This window comes from Manis javanica, chromosome 3 (assembly GCF_040802235.1).
Source record: "Manis javanica isolate MJ-LG chromosome 3, MJ_LKY, whole genome shotgun sequence".
In the NCBI taxonomy this organism is placed as follows: domain Eukaryota; kingdom Metazoa; phylum Chordata; class Mammalia; order Pholidota; family Manidae; genus Manis; species Manis javanica.
This window is the reverse complement of record NC_133158.1, coordinates 206,346,161-206,368,663: the sequence shown is the minus strand read 5'-3', so window position 1 is coordinate 206,368,663 and position 22,503 is coordinate 206,346,161. Positions and strand designations below refer to the sequence as shown.

Genomic DNA, 22,503 nt, shown 5'->3' with positions numbered 1-22,503 from the left:
ATTGAGCACCTGCCATGTGTCAGATACTATGGTGAAGATTTTACCATTTAATTCTCTTAACTCAATCATTATCCTTATTTTACAGATAAAGAAACTAAGAGCTTCAAGCACTTTGCTCAAAGTAACCAAGAAGGCAAGTGGCAAAACTGAGACTCAAGTTCCTGAAAGGACAAAGACTTCACCACCGTCTTGCGCTTCTCTGCACTATGGTCTCACTGCACAGATACACACAGTGGACTCAGGCAAACTGCCAGCAGTGGGCCACAAGAAAAGACATATAGAACTTTAAGAATAATTTGGATTGGAAAACTGAAAACGAGGTAAATTTTAAGTCAATATTCCTTTTGCTATCTATTTGACTCTAAATTAACAGCTCAGATCCCTGGGAAACAGGGAAGAAATGTCTGTAAGAGATACTACCAAATTAAGTCAAAGGAAATTTAAGTACTATGACTCAGACAGACAGACAGACAGACAGACAGACACACACACACACACACACTCTCTCTATAACAATAAACCAAAAGCTCCAAAATAAAGTTACACACACACACACACTCACTCACTCTCACTCTCTCTCTCTCTCTCTCTCTCTCTAACAATAAACCAAAAGCTCCAAAATAAAGACAAGTTAGGAAGTTATCAGCTAATCTTACAAAGCTCTAAATGTTTGGTTATGGTTGCTCCCTGCCCCATCAGAGCTTCCGGTTTACCTTATGTACATCCTTCTGCAGAGAGAGTCCCCAGCGTGTCAGTTCATTGCTAGCGGTCTCATTTTTTGAGATTTTTTGTAGCAAGCATTCCAAAGCATAATGGTGCTGTTTGGGGCTCACATTGATCTGCTGGGTCAAATCCTGAATAGAATTAAAATGGGAGATAGTACGTTACAAATATTACTTTCTCCAATATGAAATTAAAATAAACCCCAATGTATCTAAAATGTTTCCATAAGAAACCTCCTTCCCACTGAAATCTGTAGAAATTTTCAAGTATCTCCAAGGACTTTAATAAACATCTCTGGGAAATGTGAAAGAGGTACAAGGTTAAAACTTTAATCATAAAGGTAAGAATTTTAAAAGTTACTGTTCCTTTCTCCCTCATGACATCTAAAGCTTATCTCTTTCTCAACGCCAAGTTCTGAATTTAAAATTAAGAGAGTCTATGAGATAGGAGTAATGGGGACTTGACTACACCTATTTAATTTTTGGAAAAAATAGGGGGAAAATGCCCTGCACCAATCACAAAGCTAAACATAAGAGAATAAAGAACACATCCAATCTTTTACTTCATATCATACTGTACTGCCATTTACTAACACCACAAGACAAGTCTTTGTCCAGTGCTTGGCCCGTAGTAGTGCTTTCTAGATATTTATTGTTGAATGAGTATCCGGACATGTGTGTATGAAGATTCTGATTCACAAAAGTGAGTTCTTTATTCTTTTGGGACTAATGAACTGTACCACTGTTGCTCCCTGTGAGGCAGTCATTAGAGTAAGTCTACAGGGCTATATAGATACCTCTGTGATCATAAAGTCATTAGGCAACTGGGAGTTGTAGGGAAAAGAGCCTTGACCTACATATTAAAAGCAGAAGTATCAGAAGGTAAACATGAAAGAAATCTCTTACAGGAATTTTGAGCTTCACTTCAGGCTCTTTACGATGTTACTAAAGATAACATGTGGCATCTGAGGCAAGCATGGGTCTAAGGGTAAGACAGGCAAGGACTGGAGAAGTGAAGCAGCAGCACAGCTCAAGTGCGGAAAGCCCCACGGACTGCAAGCAGCACTCGGAGATGGCTGGATCTGGAGTCCTGCTGCCACCCACATCTCTGCTCCTCAGCTACTTCCTACAGGACTGGGTCCAACATTCCAGGACACTCAGCCCCACGAGAGAAACTTCTATCCTTTTACCTCATCCTCTAACTCGCTGACTGACTGCTGCATTACCTCCTCCACCCCTTCAAATAAACTGAAGGCTTACAAAAATGTTAGAAAAACTCCATGTTCTCAAAGAACCTCATTTATGATCATATGACCAATTTTCGGCCATCCATTTGATTGGTGAGAGTGAAGAATGAACCCTCTGTTCCCTTTTACTTTATAACCCAGTCATGCCCCTGCTTTAACAACCTGTAAGCGGCAGTTCTGATCAATTTTGTCACAGTGCGGGGGAAAGGACATAGGTCATGTTTTACAGAAAGGATCACTGGAGCCTGGAGGAACGGACCTGCCCAGGTAACGAGGCAAGTCTGGCCTGGTTCCAGCTCAACCTGCTATCCAAAGGTTGTCCATTCAGAGCAGGCACTGCTCACCTTCATGGCTCTGAAGTCCTTCTTCATCTTCTCAGGGATTCCAGTCATGAAGGAAAGCTCAGGAAGCAATAGGATTTCACCTTTCAGCAGCTTTGAAGAGAGACCAGAGGGAAAAGTAAGGCAGTAAAGGTCCCCTGACCTGCACAGCTATGCCATGCCCAGGGTGTATCCTGCAGGACACAACTGGCAAACTAAAGCAGATAAAACCCCAGAGAAGAGGGCAGCTGCAAGTCTTACCCTTTCTCCCTCAGTCAAAGTACTACAACCTGTTGTACTAGATAAAGGGGAAAATACTGAAACTGTTTCAAAAGAAGAGGAAAAAGTAGAAAAAAAAAATTCTGTTCCCTCTCAGGCCTCCAGACAAGCTAAGACAACACAGCCTATCATGCTGGTGCCTTCATCTTATCCTAGCCTGTCCACCTTCAGTCTTCACGCATCAGATGAAGGACTCAGGTGTCAAGGCACACTCCCCCAGCCCCAGCCCTGTTCACAAGTCTGTAACTTCCCTAATGAATCCAGTGTTTAAATCTTCTTTAGCAGGAAATTTCCTTATTCCTTAACCTAACTTGCTCATATGGGTATTTAGCTCCTCTTTATGGGGACTTCAAAAGCAAATCCAACAATGTGAGCAATCCACCTCCAGCTGGATGACACGGACAAACCCTGCACAGCTTCTGCACCTATACTGTGAGCACTGCTCCACAGCTCACAGAGCCACAAAGAAGGCTAAGAGCAGCTGAGAGATGAAGAACTTAAGGTGGAAGTGTGACCCTGACACCCCCACTCACCATCCCTTGGCTATTCTGTCTCTCACTGGGCCTGTGGATCAGCAGTGGCTGGTCTTCTTCCTTAACAGTGATCCCATAGTTTTTGCTAAAGCAGAGCAAAGGCAGGAAAATAGTTTAGAATCAGCATCACTATACTTATAGCAACATAGTCTGAGTCTCTTAACCAGGACTGATGCACACAATTTTTATAATACCCACATCAAGGATCCATCGGAAATATCCAGCCTATTTATAACTGGAAAAGCAGGCTCAAGTTAATGTTGCAATTAAGTGGAGGAGAAATAGGCTAACAGTCCAAGAAAGCATTTTTTTAAAACTGCATCAGGCTAAAGAGCTTAGGCAGGTAGAAAGGCAAAGTGACAGTCAAATGATTAATGACTTGAATATAATAACTCTAACCAGACTTCTAACCAAACCAGCAAAAGAAATACAATTCAAAGCCTTCAGATTAATTTATGAAGTAACTTTCAAAATTACTAGAAGTGGTAAAACTGTAAAGGTAGCATATTCAAGTCAAATCCCACAAACACACTCATTCAATTTTAGATGCATCAGCAATGCGATTAAGTGTCCCATGCATGCTAACAAGGAACTCATACCCCGCTAGAGAGTAACAGACCACATCCCACTCCAAGCCCAGCCTCTTCCATCTACCTGTAGTACTCCAAGAATGTAATCTCTTTCCCATCAGACACTGTGAAGCTGTCTTTTGGAGTCTTACTCCAATCCACATCGTCTATACGATAGGTACGATTGTTGTAGCGGGTTATGATAATATTGCCAACCAGAAGCTTAGTGCATTCATCCCGGAAGTTTTCTTTGTCCTGCTGATACATGGCACGCCTTGAAAAGAGACATAGGACTTCTGAGTCATATTTGAATACACAGTGCAATATGAAGGGGATAGGGTTGCAAAAAAGTACTCAAGGGTATGATCACTCACGGGTACTCTAATCTCTGAACTACCAAAAACAATAAAAGTAGTAAAAGGGTAAAAGTTAAGTTAAAAATAGCAACTACCAATTAGTCCAATTCACTGAATTGCTTAAATAAGGTACTTGAAGAATCAGAATAATTATCTTGTATCATCATTAGGACAGAATCCAGAGAAAGACAATAAAACATTCTTTCAAGTGTATCTGCCCTTTCTAACTGAAGGAAGAAGTACGAGAACCTATCAGTAGACAGCACTGGTGAGCGCACTGAAGACTCACAGAGAAACGTGCTCATGGCGGCCTGACAGTGCACTGAACAAGGTGACACAGGAAACACAGAAAGCATGTCTGAATGTGCTCTCAGGGAGTCAAGTAAAGTTACAGAGGCAGCTGACACTGGAAGGGGGAAGGTGCCAGGCAGAAACACTGGGGTGGGGACTGAGTGACATCCAAGCACAGGCAGGAGGATGCAGAGGACAAAAGGGATCTGGGGCTGAGAAGGGTGAGGCAAGAGGGTCAGAAGGTAGTGCGCACAGGCTGAGACTGGCAGAGACAAGACGTAAAATCCCTCCTAAGTCAAGGATCAGAGCTTGGACTTTCTGTGGGCCATCGTCACCCAGGGTACATCCTCAGAAAAGCTGGCTCCTGAGAGGTCATGAGAGGGTGAAAAAGGTTCCACAATCAGAGTTGAAGCTGAGTCCATTCTGCGTATTATAGCCCATTAATAGAGATTCACAACATCTATTATCACAGACTGCTCAAGGAGAGAAGCATATTGAGCTTTCTTTACCTTCAGTTCATTTAACCATGGACCCCTCCTCCCTTTTCATTTCTGTCACCAAACATCCATTACCATTCTGGGTCATTAGCATCCTGCAGAACTTATTTTAATTAAGAAAGACTGCAGTAAGTGCTGAAAAACCATCAGAGACCCAAAACAGTCCAACATGACTACAGCCCCTGGGACCAAAATGCCTGGGTTCAAACCCTGGCTCTGCCTTACTGGCCTGTGAGGCTTCGAGAAAGTTATTCAACCTTTTTGTGCCGCCTCGGTCTCCTTATGTGAAAGTGGGATCAGTAAAAGTACCTAACAGAGTTGCTGCGAGAACTCCTTGACTTCATACATATGAAACGCTTCAGAACGGTGCCCACCACAGAGAACAGAACTGTTTGCAAATATCCTCTCTGTCATTGTCATTGTCACTGCACATACCTGATGCAGTGTGTTTGTGTCTGTGTGTCTGTTGTTGTTAAATGAGCAGATCACTAGTATCGCCATAAGATCCACATAAAAGTGTGGCTTTTTCTGTCTGCTAGTTTGAATACAGAGGAGAGATGGCCATAAAGATAGTTCACAATATATATATGTGACTGTGGAAGTCAAAAGCAACCCAAATGTAGAATCCATATTTAAAACACACTTCAAGCTGTAATTTATTTTCAGAACCTTTATGACAACTTTTAATTTTCTCTCACCAAATCCTGTTCCCCTAATTGTATCTGCATCAGAAAAGGGAGGTAGGAAGGAGGGACAAGGCAGGCACAAAGAGCTAAAAACAGACTGAGAAATAAAGAATGCAGGAGATAAAGAACTAGGTCATCTTATCTTACTTGTTAAGATATTAACAAGTAATATCTTTTTACTTCAATATTTAATTATGAAGGATAAATAAAAAATCAATAATTTTTTACTTTGATATTTCACCTTGACTTCAATATTTCACTTTGACTTCTAAAAAAAATATAAATGGAGTTTTTGGAAAAATGTTATTTGCTTAATTAAACATCTCATATAATTTTCATCCAAGGAATGCCAAAATACAAATGTTTTGCCAAAGGTCAATAATGCTTTTTTCTGGGTGGTAGGATTACGGGTAACTTATTTTAGTCTTTGTATTTTAAAAATTTTATGTAATAAGCATAAATATAAATTTTGAAATAAAATAATAAAAACAGATGTCATTGGGAGGTACTATAGAGCTTCTAAATGGGGTGATGAAAAAATTCTGGAAATGGATAGTGGTGATGGCTGGACAATACTGTGAATGCACTTAATGCTGAATTGTATACTTACAAACAGTTAAAATGGTAAATTTTATATATGTTTTAAAATCTAGCAAAATTTTTTAAAGTATACAAATTAAAAATTTTTAAAGGGACACTGACAAAAACTTTTTTCAAGTGACCAAATTAAGTATACATACTTGGTCAAAAAATTTTCAAAATATTATGCACTATGAATATACTTTCTTGCCAATAATTACAAGTATTAAAAATTAAGACATTTACTAGATAACACTAAGGTGAAAAAACACTATTGGAAGAATTATTCAAATACACATTACATAGAGAGGCAGTAAGGGCATATTTATGTTTATGTATAGCTCACAACTGTGATGAAATGCATGTAACATTGTAGAAAAACAAAAGTATTTTTAATCAGATCCTTCAACTATGTTAGTGGTTGCACAATACTATTTCACTAAGTGGAGGATACCTTAATTTTATGACTGTTACTTTCTGAGTAATAGTTCCACTGTTTCACTCTTACAAGTAATTCTGCATAAATGTCTTTTATAAGGATTCTTCTATATTTACAACTACCTCTTTGAGACAGTTTTCCAGCAAGTGGAATTACTAGATTAAGAGGTTAGAACTTTAAGGTTCTTGTGATGAAGGGCATAATGGCATTAAAAATTGTCTTTTCAAAAATATATTTTGAAATAATTATAAAACCAAGGGAAGCTGCAAAATTTGTATACAGAATCTCATGTGTGGAATCCACACTGGTACAAAATACTGTTAACTAGACTATAAACCTTATTAAGTTTTCACCATTTTTTGCATACATTGATTGGTGTATGCAATTTCAACTCATTCATAGGTTTAGGTAGCTACCACCACAAAGAAATGTCCCGTATCACCATAAAGGCACTACTTGATGCTGCTCCATCACAGTCACACTTCTTCCCTGTCCCCTAACATCCATCTACTAACCTATTCTCTATCTCTATAGTTTTATCACTTTGAGAATGCTATATAAATGTAATGTTATTATGCACCCTTTTGAGACTGACAGCTTTCACTGAGCTTAATTCTTCTATGATCCTTACAGGTTGTTATGTATATCAATAGCTCATTCATTTTTGTTGCTGAGTAATATTCTATTGTATGGATGTAGCACAATCTGTTTAACCATTCACCTATTGAAGGACATTTTGGTTATTTCCACTTTTTTTGCTATTACAAATAAAGATGCTATAAACATTTGTGTGAACCTAAGTTTTCACTTCTCTTGGAAAAATGCCCAAAGATGTGATTGTGGGATATGATAAAGCACATGCTTAGTTTTACAAGAAGCTGCTAAAAAATTCTCTGGAGTGGGAATTTTACATACTCACCCACAGTACGTGAGGGCCTCTACACCCTTACCAGCATTTGGTATTTTCACAATTGTTTATTTTGGTCACTCTAATAGGTGTGTACTGCTATCTTGCTGTAGTTATAGTCTGTATTTCCCTAATAGCTAATGATATGAAACATCTTGTCATGCTCAGTGAAATAAGCCAGGTGGAGAAAGAAAAATACCATATGATTTCACTTATTTGTGGAATATAAAAACAGAAAACAAAACAGCAGTAGACTCACAGACACTGAGAAGTGACTACTGGTTACCAAGGGGAAAGGGATGGGGCAGCAGGGAAAGGAGGGAGAGGGGGGGATAATGGGGCACTATAATTCACAATCACAATATAAGTTGGTCACAGGGATGGTAATACAGCATGAAGAATACAGTCAGATTCTGTCACTTCTTTCTACATTGACAGACTAACTGCACTTAGAAGGGGTGAGGATTTAACAATATGGATAACTGTTGAACCACTGTGTTGTACGTTTGAAATCAATATAAGATTGTATATCAATAATGCTTTAATTAAAAAAAGAAGTAAGACATCTGGGATCTGTTTCAAAATAATTTGATTTGATGAGGGAAAATGGTAGAAAAGTACATGAAACAAGGTTGTTCATGAGTTGGTAAGTGCTGAATTCGCAAAATGGGATGTGGGGTTTATTATACTATTCTTTCTACTTTTGTGTTTTAAGTTGTTCATAATAACTAAACACATTTAAAAATCAAAAAGTAAATAATGACTAAAACATAAACACAAACATTCTGGCAAGAAAGGGAAAAATAAAGAAATCTAACACTAGGTTTTCTAATTCCTAGAACAGAAAAAAGTTAGCATATGTAAAATGGAACATATTATGACTCTAATTCTTATTTTCAATAATTTTCAAAAATTACTGAATCCAGAAAAGGACAATAATTTGAGAGCAGTAGAGACTGTGTTTAGGTGGAAGCATGACAGCAAAGTTTCAGAAATCTTAGCAAAGATAATGGAGACAGCAAATCTCAGCTGGAAAATCAAATTTATGAATTAAAAAGTGGGTTTAACAAATTGGTACACAGCTCTTAAACAGAGCGCCCACTGTCTTAGTACTCTGAGAAAGTGAACAAAGTGATGAGTATGATGAAATAAGGGGTACCCAGATACAGAAGTCCAAAGAGAAAAGATATATATAAAATAATGTACAGAAGAGAAGTAATAAAAGAAATAAAAGAAGATAATTAAGCTAAAGAGTTGAGTCTAACAGAAAGACCTCAGAAAGCAGTTGGCAAATTAATGAAAAAGGCCCTGAATCTGAAAGTTTTGAAAAAAATCTGCATTTGAAATATAAAAAGGGATAACAAGTAAGGGGTTTCTTTTTGGGGTGATGAAAATGTTCTGGAATTAGTGACCATATTTATTTACTTTTACCATTTTTAAATGTATGATTTGTCTATATATTAAAAACTAATGAAAAAATGGTGAATTTTGTGGCATTATACCTCAAGAAAAATTTTTTTAAAAAAGGAATTATGGCAGTATGAAGATGTTAGCAATTCTTTACAAAAATTAAGCATAAAACTAGGCATAAAACTAGGCAAAACTGTAAAAAAAAAAAAAAAAAACCATTTTAGGACACTGAAAAATTGACCAAAAGGCAGACAAATTGAGAAACACTTATTTTTTTAACAACTGCTAAAGTTTTTGGTAAAAATAGCAGAGTTTGTGACCTTCTTCCTGGGGCCCTGTAAGTCACTGAGAATGGTAGTTTTATCTGCCAGAGTGGGAAAATACAATCTTAGAGGAAGCATGCTAATGCATGGCAAGTCAGCTACAAACGACAATGGAGAAAACCCAAGTTCTGCTAGCCCAAAGTTATAGTCAAGGCTGGGGCAAGCAGCAAACTAGCTTTAAATTTAACAGGCAGACCTGGATATCAGAAAGCCATAAAAGGGCTTAAGATAAGCTCATCACACATCCTTGGCTGACTGGAAAGCTTCTATCTACTCAGAAGAGAGCCAAGAGAGAGACTGGCTAAATGTGAGAACTAAGACAGTGATGAGAACTACCTGTAACTTTGAATGGGTTGTTCAACCCACAAACAGATTCATCAGCAGAGGATGGAAGCCTTACGGACTCAACCATGAAGGTACAACCTCTACCCAAAACACTGTCTAAACCACTAAGCTATACAAAGGTATATAGTCCCAAGAAGCTAGGCTAAAAAGAACAGAAAATTTGAGCAGAAACATCAGAAGCTGCATACCACAGAGGATACAGAGTCCACAGCTCCAGGAAGGACAAGTCAGAATTTCTAAAAATACAGAAGAATAAGAGAACCCAGACATGCTACAACATTTACCTGAAATATTTATAGTTTCCTATTACAATTTATTACATATGCAAAGAAACAGACAAGTGTGACAAATAATCATGGAAAAAAGCAGTCAACAAAATTTATTCAAAGAGGGCTTAGATGATGGGAGATATGACAAGTCAACAAACAGGGCAACTTGACAGAGAAACAGAAACCTGACATAAAGATACCTCAAGTGGAGAAAGGGGAACCCTCCTACACTGTTGGTGGGAATGCAAATTAGTTCAACCATTGTGGAAAGCAATATGGAGGTTCCTCAAAATGCTCAAAATAGACTTACCATTTGACCCAGGAATTCCACTTCTGGGAATTTACCCCAACAATGCAGTAGCCCAGTTTGAAAAAGACAGATGCACCCCTATGTTTATCGTAGCACTATTTACAATAGCCAAGAAATGGAAGCAACCCAAGTGTCCATGAGTAGATGAATAGATAAGGAAGATGTGGTACATATACACAATGGGATATTATTCAGCCATTAAGAAGAAAACAAATCCTACCATTTGCAACAACATGGATGGAGCTAGAGGGGATTATGCTCAGTGAAATAAGCCAGGCGGAGAAAGACAAGTACCAAATGATTTCACTCATACGTGGAGTGAAGAACAAAGAAAAACTGAAGGAACAAAACAGCAGCAGAATCACAGAACCCAAGAATGGACTAACAGTTACCAAAGGGAAAGGGACTGGGGAGGAAGGGTGGGAAGGGAGGGATAAGGGCGGGAAAGAAGAAAGGGGGCATTACAATTAGCATGTATAATGTGGGGGAGCACGGGGAGGGCTGTGCAACACAGAGAAGACAAGTAGTGATTCTACAGCCTCTTACTACACAGATGGACAGTGACTGTAATGGGGATTGAGGGGGGGACTTGGTGAAGGGGGGAACCTAGTAAACATAATGTTCGCTGCATGTGATTGTAGATTAATGATAACAAAAGAAAAAAGATACATCAACATAAAGTATCTAATCCAAAGAGAAAGAAAAAGATTAAAGACAAAGGTCTCAAAATAGTGAGATAGTATCAAGAATCCCAACATACATGTAATGAGACTCCCAGAAGGACAGGAGACGAAGAGTATTAAAGGACAGTGGTCTAAAATGTCCCAAATTTGATGAGAAACAACCTACAGATCCAAGAACGTCAATGAATACCAAATACGATAAAAACAATGAGAACTACACCTAGACACATCATGGACAAACTACCAAAATCCAAAATGAAAAAGAAAATCTTGATAACAGTAAGAGGAAAATGACTCATCCATAAGAAAGCAACAATATGGTTAACCACCTACTTCTCATCAGAAGCAATGGAAGCCAACTGGTACTGAAGTAAAACTGTCACTATTTGCAGATTATATGAAACTATATATATAGAAAATCCTAAAAATTTCACCAAAAAACTGCCTGGATTCAGCAAAGTTGCAGGATACAGAATCAATATATAGAAACCTGTTGCACTGCTATATACTAAAAATGAACAAACAGAAAGAGAACTCCAGAAAACAATTCCATTTACAATTGCACCACAAAAAAATAAAACACCTAGGAGTAAACCTAACCAAAGAGGTGAAAGGCCTGGACTCTGAAAACCATAAGACACTGATGAGACAAACTGAAGAAAACACAAATGGAAACCTATCCCATGCTCATGGACAGGAAGAATTAATATTCTCAAAATGGCCATCTTTTCCAAACCATTTACAGATTCAAGGCAATCCCTACCAACATTTTTCAATGAACTAGAGCAAATAATCCTAAAATTGATATGGAACCACAAAAGACCCCAAATAACCAAAGCAATATTGAAAAAGAAGAACAAAGTCGAGGGTATTAAGCTTCTTGACTTCAAGCTAAACTACAAGCCATACTGATGTCATCAATAAACATGATAAAGAAGCCACGAACATACAATGGGGAAAAGACAGTCTCTTCAACAAATGGTGTTGGGAAAACTGGACAGGACACGCAAGAGAATGGAACTGGATTACTCCATACACAAAAGAAAACTGTAAATGAATTAAAGACCTAAATATAAGACATGAAACCACAAAATTCTTAAAAGAAAACATAGGCAAAAATCTCTTAAACCTAAGTTTGAGCAATTTTTTTTCTGGACACATCTCCCCAGGCAAGGAAAACAAAAGCAAAAATAAGTCGGACTACATCAAACTAAACAGCTTCTGTACAGCAGAAGATATCATCAACAAAACAAAAAGGCAACCTATAATATGGGAGAATATTTTCATAAATGATTTATCATTTGGATGTTAAGGGGTTAACATCCAAAATATATAAAATACACAAATCAAAACCAAAAAAACAAACAACCCAATTAAAAAATGGGCAGAAGATCCAAATAGACATTTTTTAAAGAAGACATCCAGATGAGCAACAGACACATAAAAAGCAAGTGTGCTTCAACAGATGAATGGATAAAAAAGGTGTGGAACATATACACAATGGAATATTCTCAGATATAAAAAATAAATTTGCCATTTGCAACAACATGGATGGACCTAAAGAGTATTACACTAAGTGAAATAAGCCAGGTGGTATCTCCTCACATCTGTCAGAATGGGTAGTAACAGAAATACAGGAAATACCAAGTGTTGGTAAAAATGTGGAGAACAGGGAACTGTCGTGCACTGGCTGGGGGAATGTAAATTGGTGCAGCCACTAGGGAAAACAGTATGGAGGTTCCTCAAAAACCTAAAATAGAACTGCCATATAACTGAGCAATTAACTCCACTACTGGCCTTATGGAATCGAGCACATCTATTCAGTATTCCTAATCTGTTCTGCAATTTAAAACCCAACAGAACAATGGTAATTGGTCCTTATTACAAGCCACTGCTGAACAGCTAAAAAAATTGTTGCTTGTTAAAGCTAAGAGTCCACCATTCACTCACATGATGTCCAGCACAGAATCATTCCGAATGACCTTATGGGAGACATCCACTAGCAGGAAAAGACCACCATCTGTCCTCCGGATGCTAGCCGCATAGCCCGGCCAGATCTGCAATCTGGAGAGAGAGATGAACTTTACTTCGGGGTTTTAAGAGAACCATAGATACTTCCAGGCCTGACGTGAAACAATATTGTAAGCAAATACCACTCCTCCCTAATGAGAAAGCTCCAGGGAACAAATTAAATCAACACCTTTGTGAACTTACTAAAATAGTAAACTATGGAAAACATGTAATAGATATATTGTATCTATCATAAAACAGTGCTGAGATTTTTCTTTGAAATATGATGATCACATAAAAAATTTTTCTCCAGAACATTCAAAAGTGAAAAAGAGGAAATCGCCACTGACCTGTGTTGTTGCAGGACCATAGCACTTGTAGGGTCATAGAAGTTTCTCCCCACAAGCTTCATATCTAAGAGTTTCATTGCCCTGAAATACAGAGCAAGAATGGGTTTTCCAGTAGAACAAAAAAAAATTGAACTCTGTTACTCTGAGCTACATTTTCCTTTGCCTAAGAGTAAGAAGTACTGGTACTCTTGGCACAATGTAGCTTTTATGCTAAGAACACCCTTGCCAAAAGAAAACTAAAAACTATCAAAGCATTTATATTGGGGTATATGCAGCTGACTACAGCTTTTCCTACTTACTAGGTAACCAAAAGTCAAGTTGACTTTCCAGGCTCAATTCCTATTTTTCACCATTAACTAAGAAGTCAAGGGAGTCAATTTCTAAGTTTGTGAATATCAGTCTCACAAAGGAAGCTATGTTTGTTCACCTTAGATTATGTTTCATTAAAGAAAGAGGGAAATAACAGTTTGATGAAAATTAGGGAGTATTTTTTAAAGTTTAAAAATTATGAACTATATCCAAAAATTAAAGGGCTGGAAAAAAATTCTTCCAGCAAAAATGTTACATCCTCCCAACCCCTGAAAATCATATTTCTTGGATTGTACAGGTCAAGATCTAGTTTTGAGCTCCATTTCCCAGGATGGTAAAAACACTCCATTCCTGTGTCAGGCATCACCCCATTACACACACACACACACACCCTAGGGTGATGGTGACCCAGGTCCTTGGCCCAGTCAAGATGCCACACACACACACACACATACACACACAGCCTAGGGTGAAGGTGACCCAGGTCCTTGGCCCAGTCAAGATGCCACACACACACACACACACACACAGCCTAGGGTGATGGTGATGCCCAGCCAGGATGCCACACACACACACACACACACACACACACACACACACAGCCTAGGGTGATGGTGATGCCCAGCCAGGATGCCACACACACACACACACTCATGCGCACACACACACACACACACACACACACACACACACAGCCTAGGGTGATGGTGATGCCCAGCCAGGATGCCACACACACACACAGCCTAGGGTGATGGTGATGCCCAGCCAGGATGCCACACACACACACACACACACACACCACACGCACACGCACACACGCACGCACACACGCGCGCGCGCGCGCACACACACACACACACACACACACACACACACACACACAGCCTAGGGTGATGGTGACCCAGGTCCTTGGCCCAGCCAGGATGCCAAACGCAGAGATGACCACACCATCAGGAGTGGGCTCTGCAAATCTTAGTCCTCCCTCATGCCCTTGCAACTGTAACAGACTTGAGGGTCTGCCACCTTTCTTCCCCCAAGCCCTTTATGTTCTTATGAACCACTGGAAATCACAAAGGGGCACTTATTTTCCTGAGGGTAAGAAGTGCTTGGTCTTTAGAAATGCAGCAGCTTTTATCCTCATCACAAATAGCCCAGGTATGGCTTGCACACTGTCTCTTCAAGTAGCCCATCACTAACACCATTAAATATGCACTATAAACATCTGCTTTTAAAGTTCCTAAATGAATCCAAAGGAACCCATCCCCCTATCCAGCTACCCCAAACCTACTTTCATTTACCCAAATCTAGCCAATCACTTAAGACAATTTTTGAGTAAGTTGGCCTCAACATTATCTATTTATTAAATGTTTCCAAACTCATTAACATATAGGCACTATAGTATAATACCACCCAAGCTTCATGAAAAGCATTACTACAAATGTAAGACAGAAAATAAGAACACAAGACTTCATCTGTTTTCTCACCGACGGAAAACAACATTGTAGAAGGGAAGGCACAAATCAGAACACGGCTCCAGGATCTTTGTCAACTGAATCTTAATGCTGATCTCCATGCCATCAGTTTTCCTTTGACTTTTTAACTCAAGAACCTAACAAATAAATGTATGCAAGTAAAAAGAAATTATAAGACTACCAAGCCTTAACCTAATCCAACTATGTTCTAGAAAACACTAAGGTATCTTAAACATGTTTTTTACTTCCCCCTCACTTTGCTGTCCACACTGGGCAACATCACAGTATGACCACTAGGGTTTAAGAAAAGACTTTGTAAGAGAAATCCAAGGCAGAACTAGCACTAGATGCCTTTGAGTTTGAAATCTTTAACCACTCTTTGTTACTGAGGTCAAAGGCTTCCAAGCATTCCTCTTACAGTGAGAAGCTCCTTCTTGCAGAACTCAAATGTAAAAGTATCTCAGTTTTTCATTTCTCTGTTATGGAGAAATCTGCCTTCCCTCTAAGAATAGGAAAGTGTAACTCAAATATCATGGAGTCTATGATTTCCCACCACTCAAAGCACCAGAACGCTCTTAGATTTCATTCCCAAAATACATTTCCTATTTGGTCTCACTTGTTGAAGTTTAATAGGCAGATAAAGAATGGCTCCATCAAAAGCAGTGACATTTCCGGTGACAGCTTGATGGTCCTTTAACATGCCAAACCTCATGCTTTTGCACTCCACGCTGGGACTAAAAAATAAAAAAGAGCATTTTACTTCCATTTGATTCAAAGAGCAGTCTTTCCAACAGCTGTGCAAGTGGTTTGTTATTAGAGTGGCCGTCACTTGAAACTACTGCTCCATCTAGTGGTTATATTTAAAAATTCAAAGATTTGATTAAAACCAGGACCTTCACCCAAAGATACTTACTCTCAGGAAATAAAATAACCCATAATTCCACCACCTGAAGACAACTGCCTTAACATGTCCGTACATTCTTATAAATTTTAGACCAGAGTCAGAAAACTTTTTCTGTAATGGGCCAGATTGTAAACATTTTAGGCTATATGGGCCATATGGTTCCTGCTTCAATTACTCAACTCTGCCAACATAGTACAAAAACACCACTGACCATACATAAACCAATTAACATGGCTGTGTTCCAGCAATGCTTTATTACAAAATGGGCAGCAGGCCATATTTGCCCAGAAGGCCAGCAGTAGTTTAGCAATCCCAGCTCTAAAGTCTACAGAGATACACACACTTTAAACATTTTTTAACTTTTTAAAATAGGATTTTACTCCAACTTTTTCTCACTTATGGCAATTTCAACTTTTTATTGACTCACTGTTACAGCTTTGAAAAACTTCAGTAGCTACTTTATATCATTGTCCCATTACAACACACAACCTTGCTCTGCAACTGCTAAGTTTAAACAAATCCAAGGCTACAATCAAGTACATTCAAATACACGATGAAAGATTTTAAAAAGTGGTAATCCAATACAGTTGTCCCCAAAACTAAATGCTCACATGCTAACCTTTCAAAATGTTTCCTCAAAAATTCACATACATGCATGGCATTATGCCCTAAACACAGTACTTAAATTTGTTTTTCTAGACTCCATGTAGTATGAGGAAGCCACAGGATGACCAGTCCACTGTAATACATCCTCTCAGTGGCCTGGCATCCTCTTCACACTGTGGCTTCAAAGGTCCACATCCACAGTCTCAAAATTTATAGAATTTTTTTTTTTGAGAGGGCATCTCTCATATTTATTGATCAAATGGTTGTTAACAACAATAAAATTCTGTATAGGGGAGTCAGTGCTCAATGCACAATCATTAATCCATCTCAAGCCTAATTCTCGTCAGTCTCCAATCTTCTGAAGCATAACGAACAAGCTCTTACATGGTGAACAAATTCTTACATAGTGAATAAGTTCTTACATGGTGAACAGTGCAAGGGCAGTCACCACAGAAACTTTCGGTTTTGATCACGCATTATGAACTATAAACAATCAGGTCAAATATGAATATTCGTTTGATTTTTATACTTGATTTATATGTGGATCCCACATTTCTCCCTTTATTATTATTATTTTTATTTTTAATAAAATGCTGAAGTGGTAGGTAGATGCAAGATAAAGGTAGAAAACATAGTTTAGTGTTGTAAGAGAGCAATTGTAGATGATCAGGTGTGTGCCTGTAGACTATGTGTTAATCCAAGATAGACAAGGGCATTAAAACATCCGCGGATGCAGAAGATTTCTCTCAAAATGGGGGGTGAGGTTCTAAGCCTCACAACTGTTGATCCCCAAAAATTTATAGAATTTATGTCTTCTCCTGTCAGGACTCTCACACTTCGGTTTCATTAGCATTTGCTAATCCCTTTCCAGAGACAGGGTTCTTCCCTCTCATTAATGCCCACTCCCTTCCCTCACATTCTAGAACAGGCCAAGATCCACCAGCTTCCATTCTCAGGGGTCCAGTTACACACTTTTCTCACTCTTTCTCTTCACCCATAGCATGTGCTCAGCTCTGCTTTCTTACCTCATAGAAACCTTTAAGGCAATCCTGCTACCCTCCTGAGCTGTCATTCCATTTCTCATTCTCTTACACGTTTTATCTAAGTGGCCTATACTCTCTGTTGTTCTTTCAGTCTATTTTTTGTCCATAAACTCTAATTAAACCTCCTACAAGATCAACAAAGAAACCTTCTCTGGAGAGCAAATTATTTTTCCACTATGGCCAAAGTTAACTATTCCTCTTATTCCATTGGGCCCTGCCTTTGGTTGTTATAACCTGTCTTCAGGGCACTTTTCCTAACATTTCCTTTCTTCCTTTACTCTACTTCCTTCTCATGCACCAATCAGTAGTATCTCCAAAAAGTCAGTCTTCTATATTCCTACATCCTCCACAGGTATTTCAAAACACTCATTCATTTTTCACAATTTCAGCTAATAACCTCAGTTAATGACTCTCTTGAGACTTTAAAAAAGAATACAAACTAGCATGTATTCATGTTTTTTTTTAAGGTGTGATAAATCCTGAAGTTACTGATACAAAATTCAAGTTACTTCCTTCATTTTCTCATTCTCAAATTTAACCCTAGACTGTCACTGGAGAGCCATCGTGGTACAAGACTCATTCAGGGAGGATCCAGGTTTGTGGACTGTGGATCTTATGCCACTGCGGGGAGAGGGCTCTCTTTCAGAAAAGGAATACAAAATTACAGATACAAAATAAGCTGTAGAGTCTATAAATGGAAATGTACCTTTAACCTCATGCATAAACCTACACCTATTAAGTCAAAATCTGGACTGGCAATATAGCAAAAAGTTACTTAAACTTACTGCAAGGATCTGAATACATGCAGTATTTGGTGGGGAGGAAGGCCATCAGGAATTATACAGAAAAAAATTCAGTTATTCCAGGGGAACTATTTCATTACTACTCTCTAAGAAGTGAACAATATAGGGAAGAAAAACTGTGAATACCTGAAAGTCACATGATATTGATAAACTGCTTCATTATGACACTGTATTTTGATAAAGTTCAGTCCCAAACACTGAGGTGTTCCTTTTGATCCTTGCTTCACAAAACACTCTCTAGAAAATAAAAAACAAAAGCACCCACTTACACCAAAAGCAAAAAAAACCAAACAACTCATACAACCAAAATTAAAAAAAGAAAAAAAAGGAGAAAAGATTGGGGGAAGTGATATTTCAGACTTTGTTGACACCAACCAAGAATGAAGACACACAAAAGCAAGCTTTGATGGCTAGAAGGTAAATTCTTAGCAGTCTCTAATTTGAGAAGGTCACCCAGTTTGTCCTAGTAGTATCACTGGAATAAACTAGGCCAGTTCACTGAGAACACCAGCATTAGTTCTATAAAGACAAACTGCTGCAATATTTTCTAAATAATTTACTTACCTCCAACATGACAAAGAATTGTCTAGTACTGAATTGGGAGGGAAAGAAAAGTCATGAGTCCACTCTCTGGTACAAACTACCTGTATCATTAGCCCCATCTCACTTCAGCAGGGATTGTCCCACCTCTTTGTCATTCTTCCCATTGGAAAAAAAACAAAAACAAAAAAACACAATGTGCAGTACCTACCGCCGATGGGACTTCAGACACAGAGAAACCGAGTTCACAAGTCTGTGAGGAGGCCCCTCCCACATCATTACCAAGCACACAGGGCAGCGTTCCGACTCACTTTCTTTTGTGCTCTAGAGAATGCAGTGAGGACAGGGGAGGAGGTGGAGGTGAAGACAGCTGAGCAGGATCCTGAGAGGCCAGGCTGAGTGTGTCCGGAGCCCTGCATACTCCTCTGCCTACACCACAGGCAGCTCTTCCCAGTGGTAATAACAACACATCTGTATCCCCTCTTCCACGAATTCTGTAAAGTCGAAGAGAGGCAAATCAGGACTTACTTTAACATGCTTCTATCTATACCCCTTTTAAATGGCTCCTCCAGTCTATATTCTCTTTCTGGAGGAGCTGGCAAAAGGGACCCAAGCCCTGGGATTCTCTCCACATCCAATATGCAAACATGACTCATTTACCAACTGCCATTAATACTGACTCTCAAGGCCAACTTCCATAGAACTGAGAGAGAAGCGTGACTCACCCAGGTCAAAGAAACGCCACAATCAGGTTAATTTCTTAAAAGGGCAAAAGAAGTTGTGAACTGCCCAGTGAGAGCTACTGGTTACCCTTTTCCCTGGACTGATCAGTAGCCACTGATCACCCTTAGAAAAAACCCATTCTGAAATATAAAACCATGCATTGTTTGTTTGTGAGAAAGCACAACCCTTTTTAGAGTTTCTCTTTGGACTTTATAATAGAGGTATTTCATCTCAACTTGAGGTTCCCCAAGAAGGCAACTTTACCCACCTATTCCAACCAACGGAGGCCTCGGCCATCTTGCTATCCCCAACTGCCAACACTGAAGGATCCAGAAACACGGGATGGGGTTCTTCTTTGTCTTTGGGCACCATACTGGTGGTCAAGCCTCGACCTAAAATGCCTCTACCTGAATGAAAGGACCAAACCCCAACAATATCTGAGAGCTGAACATGCTGTACAGTTATTTTCCTGAAGATAAGCTATGAATTTTAGAACAAAACAATCATACATATGACCTCATTTTTTTCAAGTTAGTTTTCCACATACCTAAAGGAGGCACTTCTTGTTTCAGAGGGGGCTGAGACACTGTTCCAAGGCCAAGCCCCCGGAACATGGAGACCAAACCCCCAGATTCCTGTGGAGAGTCAAAGAATACACATATTCTAAGATGGAGAATGTGTTTTATTCTAAGATGAAATAACAGTGTTATTTCAGTGATGGGAAGTGAGACCCATCTGTAATGCATTTAAGGAAGTATTTAAGAAGGCAATATAAAGATATTTCTAACAACAACAAATAAACACCCAGAAACACTGATGGTTTTTTTAAAGTCTTGGTAAACAATAAAAATTTTCCAATTCTGTGTTATAAGAATAAAGGATAAAAAAAAATCTCATAAAAATTTGTTTAAACATAGTTAAAAAAAACACTTATACCTGTATGTCATATTAGGTTTTTCATCATATAGTTATAGTCCATGATTTGAGATACCATTAGACAGAAGGAAACAGAACAAAATTCACTTCTCTATTTTTCTAGTTTATTTCCTGCACACCCAAGGTAAGAGGGAACAAGTACACTGGTTAATAAATTTTTCAAAAAAAAGCTGGATCATATAATGGTATCAGAGGCTGGGTTGTTGCTTTACAACCTCCCACAAAACTTGCTACAGTTTTCGTGTAGCAGTCTTGAAAGCTTATGGCTGTTAACACCAATGAGAGCTGCCACATACAGACTCAAGCAATTTATCTGATAAAAGTGCGAGATTATTGTCATCAAATTTTCTTTTTACAGAAAAGCATTACATTTGACATGTCAACCCTGCTTAAAATTACTATAAGTGCATTATCAGGTTCTTCCTATATTTGCTAATTCTTTATTCTTTGAGATGTATTACTTATAGTCAAAAACAATCTTAAAATTACTATGTAATTAGGACATGAAGAATGCACACACATGCAACATAACACAGCAGCAGGAATAGGTTAAGATTCTTCTTCATTAAGATTTGGGCAAAGAGCCTTCCAAAAGGAACCACTCTTAACAATTATTATCTCAGAAGCAGGAGTGGCTGCTCATACCATAGAGCCAAAACCACAATGAAAAATCTAAACACTCAGAAAAGAACAAAAGGCTTTAAATCATGTACGTATGTATGTTATACTTTTAGAAGCTAAAGGACCAAAGCATTTACCCAAGACTGTCCAGCATTCACTATGAGGCACTTTTTCTGGACTTGCAACTCTAGAGTTTGAAATACATGTCCAGAAGATGCGACTACAGTTGACCCTTGAACACAGGGATTAGGGGTGTTAAAACATAGCTAAAAATATGTGTGTAACTCTGACTCCCCAAAAACTTTACTAATAGCCTACTGTTGATTTTATGCTGGTAAATGCTAAAATAGACTAATATCTACATATTTTATGCACATAACGTACCTAACTTTTAATTTTTTTGAGGTTACATGGTTCATCTGTGAGTTCTTTCAAATCGTTGCAAATCTCAAAAAAATTTTCCAATATACTTATTGAAAAATATTCACATATAAGCAGACCCATGTTGTTCAAGGGCCAACTGTACCTTAAATGAAAAATACAAATAAAAACCAACCCTTGTTTTTGTATAAGGCTTCACAGTTTCCTAAGCACTTTGAAGTCCATTATTTCCTCTGCTGATAAGCTGTATGCTGCCATTGCATATCCAGACATGCTCTTACCCTTTGTGGTGGCCCACTCCGTGGGCTTGGGTTTCCTGGCTTTCTAAATACATGGCCTCTGCCTGCAGGTCCTGCCCTGCCCAGAGCTGAGTCCAAACGTTTAGGAGCTTGTGGCCAAGAGCCTGGCACCCATCCACCATGAGATGGGTGCACATGAGAAGAGTCCCTGAAGGGTGGTCCGACAGGATCCATTGAAAAGCTGCAGAGGACATGGGTGTTGATTCTTTTCTGGTTAACAACCTGTCAGCATTTTATAAATATTAAAGATTCCCAACTGTTTTTCTTTTCCTCCAAGACAGATTCACAAAGCACTAAAAAAAATAGTTACTTTGGGTCAAACCAGTGATACAACTGGCTTGTATCATAATTCACTTCAAAAGCTTCTATTCAGCTCAGAATATTCTAAACACTCTCCATCAGCAGTCCCTTAGAAGCCAAATCCTCCCTGAATTCATATTTCCTACCCAAACAACATCTCAGAATATTCAGTCCTGTAAGTTTCCCTGCTGTTGAAGGGAGCACTTTTTATATACAGGCATGAGTTCGGTTCATGTCCATATCATAAAATTATTCAATCAATACGTATTTATGGGTTTCACTTTGGTTGCAGCCTCTCTTTCCTCTACCACAGTCCTAATTTTTTTCCAGTCTACTTTAACATTCAATGATTCTGCCTCCTCTTTGGTCTCCTCAATTGATTCTCTGAATATTTATCCAATTCCTTTCTATAAAACTCTTCTTTCAAACTCTACCAGAACT

General features: G+C 38.6%; 1 protein-coding gene across 2 annotated transcripts in view; it reads right to left on the bottom strand.

Annotated features, from left to right (window-relative positions):
- The window catches only part of PIWIL2 (piwi like RNA-mediated gene silencing 2), a 59,576-nt gene extending 37,639 nt beyond the window's left edge, over positions 1-21,937 (bottom strand). For both annotated transcript variants that reach the window (XM_017653847.3, XM_073232668.1), the window contains exons 1-13: positions 21,745-21,937; positions 20,073-20,160; positions 19,794-19,932; positions 19,114-19,296; positions 18,389-18,499; positions 15,523-15,640; positions 14,919-15,043; positions 13,126-13,206; positions 12,716-12,829; positions 3,756-3,944; positions 3,102-3,186; positions 2,314-2,403; positions 714-854 (exon numbers count right to left, since the gene is read on the bottom strand). In XM_017653847.3, the coding sequence (XP_017509336.2) occupies positions 714-854; positions 2,314-2,403; positions 3,102-3,186; positions 3,756-3,944; positions 12,716-12,829; positions 13,126-13,206; positions 14,919-15,043; positions 15,523-15,640; positions 18,389-18,499; positions 19,114-19,296; positions 19,794-19,932; positions 20,073-20,160; positions 21,745-21,936 (1,656 nt within the window). In that variant the 5' untranslated portion in view covers position 21,937. The remainder of the gene's footprint in view (positions 1-713; positions 855-2,313; positions 2,404-3,101; positions 3,187-3,755; positions 3,945-12,715; positions 12,830-13,125; positions 13,207-14,918; positions 15,044-15,522; positions 15,641-18,388; positions 18,500-19,113; positions 19,297-19,793; positions 19,933-20,072; positions 20,161-21,744) is intronic.
- Positions 21,938-22,503: the final 566 nt, after the last annotated feature.